The sequence below is a fragment of the Mizuhopecten yessoensis genome, unplaced genomic scaffold, assembly GCF_002113885.1.
Source record: "Mizuhopecten yessoensis strain PY_sf001 unplaced genomic scaffold, ASM211388v2 scaffold2023, whole genome shotgun sequence".
In the NCBI taxonomy this organism is placed as follows: domain Eukaryota; kingdom Metazoa; phylum Mollusca; class Bivalvia; order Pectinida; family Pectinidae; genus Mizuhopecten; species Mizuhopecten yessoensis.
In genome coordinates, this window is record NW_018404339.1 from 133,202 (window position 1) to 145,516 (window position 12,315).

The window sequence follows — 12,315 nt, forward strand, 5'->3', positions numbered from 1 at the left end:
CATGATAACATGTAATTACACTGACAGATGGTTACAGGTAGCATGATAACCTGTAATTACACTGACAGATGGTTATAGTAAACATGATAACCTGTAATTACACTGACAGAGGGTTACAGTTAACATGATAACCTGTAATTACATTGACAGATGGTTATAGTTAACATGATAACCTGTAATAACACTGACAGATGGTTACAGGTAGCATGATAACCTGTAATTACACTGACAGATGGTTACAGGTAGCATGATAACCTGTTAATACACTGACAGATGGTTATAGTTAACATGATAACCTGTAATTACACTGACAGAGGGTTACAGGTAGCATGATAACCTGTAATTACACTGACAGATGGTTACAGGTAGCATGATAGCCTGTAATTACACTGACAGATGGTTACAGGTAGCATGATAACCTGTTAATACACTGACAGATGGTTATAGTTAACATGATAACCTGTAATTACACTGACAGATGGTTACAGGGAGCATGATAACCTGAAATTACACTGACAGAGGGTTACAGGTAGCATGATAACCAGTAAATACACTGAAAGATGGTTAAAGGTAACATGATAACCTGAAATTACACTGACAGATGCTTACAATTAACATGATAACGTGTAATTACACTGACGGATGGTTACAATTATCATGATAACCACGAATTACACTGACAGATGCTTACAATTAACATGATACCCTGTAATTACACTTACAGATGGTAAAAGGTAACATAATAACCTGTAATTACCCTGACAGATGGTTACAGGGAGCATGATAACCTGAAATAACACTGACAGATGGTTAAAGGTAACATGATAACCTGTAATTACACTTACAGATGGTTAAAGGTAACATAATAACCTGTAATTACACTGACAGATGGTTAAAGGTAACATGATAACCTGTAATTACACTGACAGATGGTTACAATTAACATGATAACCTGTAATTACACTGACAGATGGTTAAAGGTAACATGATAACTACTAATTACACTTACAGATGGTTAAAGGTAACATGATAACCTATAATTACACTGGCAGATGGTTAAAGGTAACATGATGACCTGTAATTACACTGGCAGATGGTTAAAGGTAACATGATAACCTATAATTACACTGGCAGATGGTTAAAGGTAACATGATGATGTGTAATTACATTAAGGTTGTGACAATCAATATGATAACCTTCACTTACATTGACAGATTGTGATGGTTGGAGTCCATTCTCCATTTGTCTGACAAGTGGCTGGGCTGGGTGTGTCTGGAAGTCTGCCCCAGGGACATGTCACATACATTTTAGTTCCAGCAATGTAAGTTCCATCATACAACAGCACTGAATCTGCCATCATATGACCCACCTCTGATACGTTGAATCCTGAGCATGTAACTAAACCAGACAACTTTCTCAATAATTGAAGTTTAAAACTTTTGACACAAGATTAGATTTATCAATACAGTTATACATTTTGAATGCAGAGGTGAATTATTTCAGTTGTAGATGATTATTTTTGTAATTTCCCAGGCATAACTCTGCAGCATCTATGATTTACAGCAAAACTTAAAAATTGAAGGAAGACATTTTTTTTGCATCTAGTTCACTATAGTTTTAGAATAGCATTGCCAGTTTTTCAGTTTAAACAGAAGCAAAATACCAGACTCATACCTATACAAGAAACATTTGGCACAAGCAGTCCATTCTTGGTGAAGACCCAGTCGTTCCCAGTGTAGAGCTTGTAACCTTGTAGACACTGACATCTGTATCCACCATCAAAGTTAGAACACTGATGATCACACACATGATTCTGCTCACACTCATTCACATCTGTAATACATAAACATAGGTATGAGCTGGGAACACTTGTAATGGTCATATCCATGTATAGCTTTTAATACACAGGCAAAATTACTTAAATAGTGTCTGCTACTTTATTGTTTTCTATGATAGTTGAATGAATATCAGCATTAAACAGATACCATTACACAGAATTACAAAGACAAAAGAAAACAAGAAATATCCATGAACTGAAACAGACATGAGAACGTCATCAGAGCAACAACTGAGGTCAATTAGAGTACATTGGAAAACATGTCATCTCATACATATGAATCACCATTTCATCAAGTAAAATCTCACTAACTCAAACATACCAACAGTGTGTCGGTACTTTTCCAGGACTAAGATATTTTGCATGCTCGATGTAACAGACATTTTACCATATCATTTTAACAGGATTGTTCATTCGTTACTATACAGTAGAACCTTGTCATACTGCCAACACTTATTCATCCTTATTTTGTTGCTATAAAGGATTCAGTACTATTATATCCCTGCGGACATAATTATAAAGGAGTCGTCAAAAAAATGGTGGAAATGTTGGCAGTAGGCAATTCAGGAAGAAATGACGGGCATTATATAAATGTTTTCTGTACCAATGTGGCCAATATCTATATTGTCACGGTCTTATAAAGGGAAATAGGTATATATAATACATATAATCTATAGAAATCCTCCAAAATTCAAAGAATGAACAGAACTTGACAGTTTAAAACTGAATTGTGTCAGAACATGCCGTTTTCCTGGTTCATGGTCAGTACACAATACATACAGGCAGAGAACAAAGCAGAGACGAAAGTCTTCAGCGTTACCAGGTTAACAAAGGGTTTATACGGCATTCAAACAGTTCATCAACATAGAGATCATCAACGACTGTGATCTTAATGTACATCCAAGTACAGCATTCAAACAGTTCATCAACATAGAGATCATCAACGACCGTGATCTTAATGTACATCCAAGTACGGCATTCAAACAGTTCATCAACAGAGATCATCAATAACCGTGATCATAATGTACATCCAAGTAAAACTGATGAGTGAACCAACCTTCCCATGCATTGTGTGTCGGGGTGTGTGTGGTGTTAACATGTTACTGATGACACTATACCGATTCTCTACAGTCACAAACACAACAGTCTACAGCTGCTCAGCTAAACACACCGAGTCAATTCAAATCACATGCATTACTATACTGTAATTAATCATCCTAAACAAATGCCAAGCAGGACCATGTGTTACCTGCATTACCTACAAACCAATACGCTTACCTTTAAGATGCACGTCTACAGAAAAAAATCAACCTCTGTTTCATTTACCACTTTCAACTCATCATTCCAGCATAATGACTTGTTTTTATTGAAAGTAAACTACACATATGTTAGGTAGTTTGTCACTAAGTATTATACAGGGTGAGGCCAGAGGCCGAGTCTCCGACTCTAACTGACTGCCTGTATTCCTATAGTGGCACAGTAATAAAGGAAATAGATTTAGTATCAACGAACCTTGAAAAGTCTTGCTTATCAATTTAACTTGCTGTCTTGCTGATGTTGCCTCAAACAAACACAACCTCACTAATCACATTTCATCCTGCTGTATACCATACTAATTGGAAACAAGTGCAGCTCCATCAGAATAAACACAGGCCAATGAGCTATGGTAGTGAATGTTTTCAATCAATTTCAAGGAAATTATTAAAAAAAAAGTGCTTCAAAATAAGAAGAGAATACTTGAAGTTGGAAGCAGCTAGAACTGTAGATTGTCACTCAAAATCAGTCAAAGCTTAATGGACTTACTGGAAACAATATCCCTAATCTATTTAGATAATATATAGATACTTATAGGATGATAGGGTTGATGCATCAGCCAGTTTATTAAACTACCGGTAGATCTACTGTGTGAGGATAGAGAAAGGCTTACCAACACAGTCCTTGAAGTTATCTTCTAGGTTGTCTCCCTTGTACCAGCCTTTGTGACAGTCACAGTAATACTGGCCTGGGAGATTGCGACAGGTGCTGTTGGTTTTATTGCAGCTATTGTCACTGTCTGATTTACACTCGTCTATATCTGGGCAACACAGATCACGAAATAGCATAACTGACCACACCAATGGATATGCTAAGTCATTTAAACAATAACTTATCACTAATATAACAATAACTTCATATTTTCTATACATCAATTAGTCTCGTGTTCAACAATACCAGTATTTCATCCATCTGCCACTGAAATATTACAAAACTTTAAGATACACATACACATTATTACTGAAAGTGAATTTACTTAAGATATACTGGTAAACCAGCTTAAACTGAAATACAAAATTATTGATTTAATAACAGTCCTTTTGTAAACTTATTATCTTCTATTGCATTTTCATAAAAAGGGTAATCTTTTCTCATGATGAGCTTATAAACACTTTGACCCTGTTTTTGAATGACTTAATTACTGACAGATCCTTACCTATACAAATAGGAATGTCTTTATCATACTTTCCTTCCATATTACACAGAACCGTGTCCTGGACTCTAGGAGGAAGTCGGTATCCCTTGTCACATACTATTTGGATTGTCTCCCCTCCCACTGGCTGCCGCATCAATGTAGTGTTGATTCTACCATTAAATATTTCCACCTCAGGGCATAGGGGAGCTGGAATTAAAAAACACCAAAACATCCATACATTGATAGTTTATCACAAATCAGGAACCAGCAACTTGACAGTCTTAGTAAATGAATACAATTTGAATTTGCAACTTACTCAATCTTCTTTTTAGATCTTTAGAAGGAATCAACAAAACCGTTTGACAATACCATGACTTCAATGAGATTGTATGAAAATACCCACGAGCACAGTACGGGGCTGGACTGGACCAACGCCCCTCTTCTGTACAATAGGCAATGGAGGCATTCAGCATACGGAAGTGTTCAGCACAGCCAAACTTTACAATAGCACCATAATGAAAATCGTCAGACGGGAGAGAAACTATATGAGAATTCACACCCGCTGACACTTTTGGACATGTAAACCCTGCAAAAATAAAACAAAAGTTCTATATTCCATAATATCAAATATTTTCCATCTTTACACAATGTGTTTTTAGCAATTATTATAAGACTTTTTTATGCACAGGGATGTAGGATAGGGAAATTCCACCCAAGGGGTTTTCAAATTTGGCAAAGTTCATCCTCGGCAAAGCTTTGACGAGGGTTTTGCCAAATTTGAAAATCCTGAGGGTGGAATTTCCCTATCCTACACCCTTGGGCATGAAAGAGTATTTTTCTCTTCTTCAAACTACAAGAATAAGCTCAGAAACCATAAAAATGCGTTTGGACTGACTACCATTTTCAAAGTATCAATTTTTCCCCTTAGCTTTTTAGACAAAAACTAATCTATCAGCAAGATTAAGCATACCCCATATTTGCAGAAAAAATAATCTCATCTTTCTCACGTGTACAGTAAATAGATCATAATGTTGATTCTTAGTTTTGATTTTTATCACAACGCCTTTTCTGCATTGCGGCATCAAAGTTTTCAAATTTGTGACGTCACATCACGTGAAATGGGGTGTAAAATAGAAATTTCCTACACCCCTTTCTTACCCTGGACAGCTCAGCTCTATATCTTACACACTCGGAAATGAGAGAAATTAATGTAATATTTACATGTTGGGACCATTACCTTGACATGATGGCCTCTCCTGCCATCCATTTTCTGTACACCTCACTAGGGAGCTGCCCTGGAGGATGTAGCCAAGATCACACCGGTAAACTGCCACTCCATCATACAAGGTAGAATTCATACTAAGGAGGCCTCCATGGAGTGGAATAGTGGGAGACCCGCAGTCATACACTGGGAAATATAGTCATCAAATGTTAACAAATTGTCCTGATCCAGTTTTAAAGGGAAAAACAACTTGTGCATATAATGCTGTTACAAACTTTCTGTATATTTAAACCTAAACATGTACACAAGTATCAGGTTTTAACAGAGTTTGATCACACATTTCAGGCTTCAGTTAAACATTTTAACTTAAATTTTTAGCTTCATTTCATTTTCCCTACATTGAGTTCAGGAAAATTTTAAATTTACACTAATTAAGGTATGAGTAACATACTGACAGATGGGAGGATGCAATGCCCCATAATCTGTAAAACACCCTAAGCTCACCTATACACCGGGGGGAGGGTGCAGACCACACCCCACCTATATCACAGACTCGTGGGTCGGGTAGGTCTAAAAGGTACCCTCTATCACAGCTATAGTGGACTACATCTCCCAGCATGGTACTTGTTGTGTCCACTTTGGCATTATTTGGCAGTGGAAGTAGACTAGGACAATCTGCAGGAAACAAATAGATCAGAGGTCATTATACAGCAGTGGGAAACATTCCCTCCAATTTAACTTTTGCTATTTTTGCCCTTCATAGTGGAAGTGAATTCATCATGATGACAAAGTTTGTAGACAACTTCCTATATGTAGTGTTTCTACTGTGAAAAGTGAAACTAACACAGGAGGCATATGGACAAATCTTTCCCAGGGCAAAAGTTTTGGAATACATCACTCATTGTTACACGACTGAAACGCTTCCGATTATGACCCTACCGTAAGAGATGCTGGCATGCCATCCACTGTAAGACACATCAGAATCAGATGAAAACTTGACCAGAAAAAAACCAGTGTCAGATATGATAGGCTTTGGTTGAAGCTTGCCTGAGAATACTGTTGGCTGATTGTCATCAGAACTTGTATTAAATACCTGTAAAAAAATCACAATAGAAAGGCATTATATCAACCAAGGACCTATTTAACAGGTGGTTGATTACAATCGTTATTTCATTAGTTGCTTTAACTGGAAACTTAACTTGTATGTATATTTTTTATCATTTCAATTTAACCAATTAAAGTTTAGCCTGAATGTTATTAGATTGTTACTGAAATTATATATGGGACTTTAAAATTTGAATTTTTATGCAACTAATTTATCTCCCTATATATCGCATCAAAAGTGAAAATGCCTACTTACTGTTACAACATCGAATTGTGACTCGGTATAAAAGTTAGCACCAAAGATGAGAGTGAGATCACGGTGATATGGGTCTTGTATGGTCCACGAACAGTCCAGACCAAATGGATAGCTCTCCGTTCCATACCCAGGGGACGCAATCTCCACAGACCCACGGGGTAGCACCAAGTCACAACCTTAACAAAAGTAAAGTAACAATTAAGTTACATAACAAATCTTAAAATTATTGATGTTACAGTTTTAATCTGTTGTGTAGTTCTAAAACTTGATTGAGATAAATTCTTCAGCAAGGAAAGGAATGCTATAACTATTAACAAGAATGACCACTGAAGCAGGGAAAGGAATATTCCCTGAACTAGTCTTACCTGATTGGTAAGTGGCATTGAAGCCCGAACAAGCTTTACATGACTTGTAGGTAGTTTTGAAGCCGTACAGAGCCTTACTCCTGATTTGTATTTGGAGTTGAAGTTTGACAGATCTTAACCTTATTTGTAGGTAGTTTTGAAGTCGTACAGAGCCTCACTCCTGATTCGTATTTGGAGTTAAAGTTTGCCAGAGCCTTACCTTATTTGTAGGTAGTTTTGAAGCCGTACAGAGCCTTTCTCCTGATTTGTATTTGGAGTTGAAGTTTGACAGAGCCTTACCTTATTTGTAGGTATCTTTGAAGCCGTACAGAGCCTTACTCCTTATTTGTATTTGGAGTTGAAGTTTGACAGAGCCTTACCTTATTTGTAGGTAGCTTTGAAGTCGTACAGAGCCTCACTCCTGATTCGTATTTGTAGTTGAAGTTTGACAGAGCCTTACCTTATTTGTAGGTAGCTTTGAAGCTGTACAGAGCTAGCTTACTCCTGATTTGTATTTGGAGTTGAAGTTTGACAGAGCTTTACCTTATTTGTAGGTAGTTTTGAAGCCGTACAGAGCCTTACTCCTGATTTGTATTTGGAGTTGAAGTTTGACAGATCTTTACCTTATTTGTAGGTAGTTTTGAAGTCGTACAGAGCCTTACTCCTGATTTGTATTTGGAGTTGAAGTTTGACAGAGCCTTACCTTATTTGTAGGTAGCTTTGAAGCCGTACAGAGCTAGCTTACTACTGATTTGTATTTGGAATTGAAGTTTTGACAGATCTTTACCTTATTTGTAGGTAGCTTTGAAGTCGTACAGAGCCTCACTCCTGATTCGTATTTGGAGTTGAAGTATGCCAGAGCCTTACCTTATTTGTAGGTAGCTTTGAAGCCGTATAGAGCTAGCTTACTACTGATTTGTATTTGGAATGGATGTTTTGACAGATCTTTACCTTATTTGTAGGTAGTTTTGAAGCCGTACAGAGCCTTACTACTGATTTGTATTTGGAGTTGAAGTTTGACAGATCTTAACCTTATTTGTAGGTAGTTTTGAAGCCGTAAAGAGCCTTACTCCTGATTCGTATTTTGAATTGAAGTTTGACAGAGCTTTACCTGACTTGTAGGTAGCTTTGAAGCCGTATAGAGCTAGCTTACTACTGATTTGTATTTGGAATTGAAGTTCGACAGAGCCTTACCTTATTTGTAGGTAGCTTTGAAGTCGTACAGAGCCTCACTCCTGATTTGTATTTGGAATTGAAGTTTGACAGAGCCTTACCTTATTTGTAGGTAGTTTTGGAGCCGTACAGAGCCTTACTACTGATTTGTATTTGGAGTTGAAGTTTGACAGAGCTTTACCTTATTTGTAGGTAGTTTTGAAGCCGTACAGAGCCTTACTCCTGATTTGTATTTGGAGTTGAAGTTTGACAGAGCTTTACCTTATTTGTAGGTAGTTTTGAAGCCGTACAGAGCCTCACTCCTGATTTGTATTTGGAGTTGAAGTTTGACAGAGCCTTACCTTATTTGTAGGTAGTTTTGGAGCCGTACAGAGCCTTACTCCTGATTTGTATTTGGAGTTGAAGTTTGACAGAGCTTTACCTTATTTGTAGGTAGTTTTGAAGCCGTACAGAGCCTTACTCCTGATTTGTATTTGGAGTTGAAGTTTGACAGAGCCTTACCTTATTTGTAGGTAGTTTTGAAGCCGTAAAGAGCCTTACTCCTGATTTGTATTTGGAGTTGAAGTTTGACAGAGCCTTACCTGACTTGTAGGTAGCTTTGAAGCCGAACAGAACCTTATTCCTGATTGGTATTTGGAGTTAAGTTTGACAGAGCCTTACCTGACTTGTAGGTAGCGTTGAAGCCGTACAGATACTTACCAGACTTGTAGGTAGCGTTGAAGCCTGACCGAGTTTCCCCACCAGGGTTTGTGACCAGTCTAAGGAATATGCTGCTCCCCTTACTAACCACCACACGGTGGACATCCTCCCCCGAGTATCTGCCATACAAGTGTCCACTGTCGTGAGCACCCTCTCTAACCTCCACCCAATCTACAGTCTCCTCCAGGGAAAACTCCACGAACTTAACGTAAAATACATACATATTACTGCAAAGCAGAATCTTTAACCAAAACTGGTCATGTCTGACTTGAGTTCAATTCAACATGAAATTATTTTATATCATTTAAAATTTAACTTAAAATTAGATAATAAATTTAAACTTTAGATTCTCAATTTGAGAGAACATGCTTGTCGTGCACATATTAATTTATCAGCTTGTGACCTCAAAAAGATTAAGATCTCGCCCTTGCCTGCCTAGATTTCCATAACGAAATCGAAGTGATATATTTTTTGCCTAGATTTCACTAAGAAGATCCTGATGATATTTACCTGTAGCGAGATCACACCCTGACCTGCCTGGATGATCCAATCACAGATAAGGTTGGGAGGATAACTGTTGGGGAAGTCAGGTGAAGTAAACCAGTTCTCATCAGAGTCTGCTACCAGGTTTCCACCACATGTATTTATCACCACTACAATCACAAAGAATAAATCAAGTATATAACATTAATGATCTAATTAACTTGCAATATATAACACAAGTAATATTTTTACTTAGGATTTACTATTGGAAGTATAGCTTGGCTAGTGGATATCTAAAAGTAATAGACCTTTGGAGCAGTATTGGATTTGAATAATAATCACTTAACTACAAAAAACGACCACACATGTATTACCTGTGATCACCATCAAACATCAGGACATCTACCACACATGTATTACCTGTGATCACCATCAAACATCAGGATATCTACTACACATGTATTACCTGTGATCACCATCAAACATCAGGATATCTACTACACATGTATTACCTGTGATCACCATTAAACATCAGGATATCTACCACACATGTATTACCTGTGATCACCATCAAACATTAGGATATTTACCACATATGTATTACCTGTGATCACCATCAAACATTAGGATATCTACCACACATGTATTACCTGTGATCACCAGCAAACATTAGGACATCTACCACACATGTATTACCTGTGATCACAATCAAACATCAGGAGATCTACCACACATGTATTACCTGTGATCACCAGCAAACATTAGGATATCTACCACAAATGTATTAACTGTGATCACCATTAAACTTTTATTAGGACATCTACATTACATGTATCTAACAATGGACTATTAAACACATTTTGTTTCATGTCGCATCATTTCTATCCTACAACAAGTTGATGTAAATGAAGGGTGGTACCGCTAACTGTGTACCCTTTGGACTTTATGACATGCTATCATAAATGTCTATGTGTGTACAGGGTTGAGGAGTGGTAGACATAACTGTCAGACCACATACTGAGATGCTTTTTATAAACTGTTGTATGATAAACATCACACAGTGCACTTTTACACCCCTGACCTAAAATATCCTGAATCATAGATATCTCTCAGACACCATTATATCAGCTCTTATCTATATCACTTATCACAAATTTACTTACATCAAGTACAATCAAAAATATAATTTATAAAAATATTTTTGTTTTCATAACCACTTTGAGTGTAATGGAAAGGAATTTCTCCTATTTCTTAGATGAACATTTCAAGATTTTCTTCCCTTCAAAAGGTTTTTCACTCTGCACCACCATATTGAATACAAACTACTAATTGTGAAATGTATAGGAGGCAAGGATGATGAAGAAAAGATTACAATTCTCAGTTAGTCTATACTCAATGTTGTCCCTTTTTAATCTCATATTCACCCAATAGTTTATGATCTTTTTTCGCAGTCCCTAGTTTTAGCAGATTCACAAAAACAATCAATTTGTTTTCTGAGATCTGTATTTTGTGGATTTCAGGTCTAGAAGGCATACATTTTCATTGAAAAATAGTTTCAGAGTAAATATGAACCCATCAACAAAAGACCTTTACAATAAAGCTGCATCAATTCCAAAAGTACTAGTTGAGATCTTTTCCTTTTCACCTTTTCCTCCATTCGTTTCTCTTGACACACTTTCTGTCTATCTTATACAAAATGTATATACCTTGTGGCTTTCATGGTCTTATAGTGCTGATAGACAATTAAAACAATGTCATGACAATATTTAAGTATTTATATACAAACTCAATTATGAATAGCAGAAAGAGCTGTGGTGGTAAGCTTAGACAACTCGAACAACAGTATACGGCAATAGCAAAGGTTACATATGCTTTACCTTAATATTTACAATAGAAAAAATGAAAAGAATGCCTCCACATGTGGTTGAGGTCATGTAATGTTGTCAGCCAAAAGTTTGAAGCCAGGCATTAGCCAATAGATGGCATAAAACACAGTTTATACAGGTGTTGCCTATACTTACATATAAATGTGACAGACACCATTGTTACTTGTCAAAGTATTTCCTCTAAATGTATGTGACAGACCCCTGGTTATCATGTTGCAGGCACGTAAAGTAGTATGCTTCGACACCAGGGAGATCGAACAGAAACAAGTTTGTTTACATGCTTTTAGAGACATAACGCTCTGCATTTAGACTGTTGTATAATCTTATCTATAATTTTAAAGCTGACATGTTGTGGGAATTGTTGGCTTTCTAAGAGTAAATCTAGACAAAATATGAAGAGTCTGGAATACATTTGATCAAGTTGCCTCGAGACAGAAGATCTTCTGTACAGAAAACCAGGCCACATTCAGCCATCAAACTACAGCAAGACATTGCGAGCACATTAATGTGGAACTGTATATACTGAACACTTTGACATGTTTACGTTCACTTGACATCCGTTATATATAGAGGAACTTTACCTCTATGCTCTAAACAGTATGTACTTAGCTCTAAATGATATGTACTATATGTTCAGCACCTTATAAATTAAACAGGAAATTAAGCACATGCTTTGTCTATGTACAATTGGAAATATGTCAACTGACCTACCATTGCCATGGTAATCATGTCAAACTGACCTACCATAGCAATTGTGTCAAACTGACCTACCATAGTAATCATGTCAAACTGACCTACCATAGTAATTGTGTCAAACTGACCTACCATAGTAATCATGTCAAACTGACCTACCATAGTAATC

General features: G+C 36.8%; 1 protein-coding gene across 1 annotated transcript in view; it reads right to left on the reverse strand.

Moving 5' to 3' along the window:
• The window catches only part of LOC110444189 (CUB and sushi domain-containing protein 3-like), an 85,325-nt gene that overhangs the window by 3,928 nt on the left and 69,082 nt on the right, over positions 1–12,315 (reverse strand). The window contains exons 9-20 of the mRNA XM_021488597.1: positions 9,595–9,737; positions 9,085–9,286; positions 6,869–7,044; positions 6,448–6,601; positions 6,013–6,183; positions 5,524–5,694; positions 4,690–4,872; positions 4,308–4,493; positions 3,765–3,911; positions 3,116–3,130; positions 1,675–1,833; positions 1,207–1,398 (exon numbers count right to left, since the gene is read on the reverse strand). Of these exons, the coding sequence (XP_021344272.1) occupies positions 1,207–1,398; positions 1,675–1,833; positions 3,116–3,130; positions 3,765–3,911; positions 4,308–4,493; positions 4,690–4,872; positions 5,524–5,694; positions 6,013–6,183; positions 6,448–6,601; positions 6,869–7,044; positions 9,085–9,286; positions 9,595–9,737 (1,899 nt within the window). The remainder of the gene's footprint in view (positions 1–1,206; positions 1,399–1,674; positions 1,834–3,115; positions 3,131–3,764; positions 3,912–4,307; positions 4,494–4,689; positions 4,873–5,523; positions 5,695–6,012; positions 6,184–6,447; positions 6,602–6,868; positions 7,045–9,084; positions 9,287–9,594; positions 9,738–12,315) is intronic.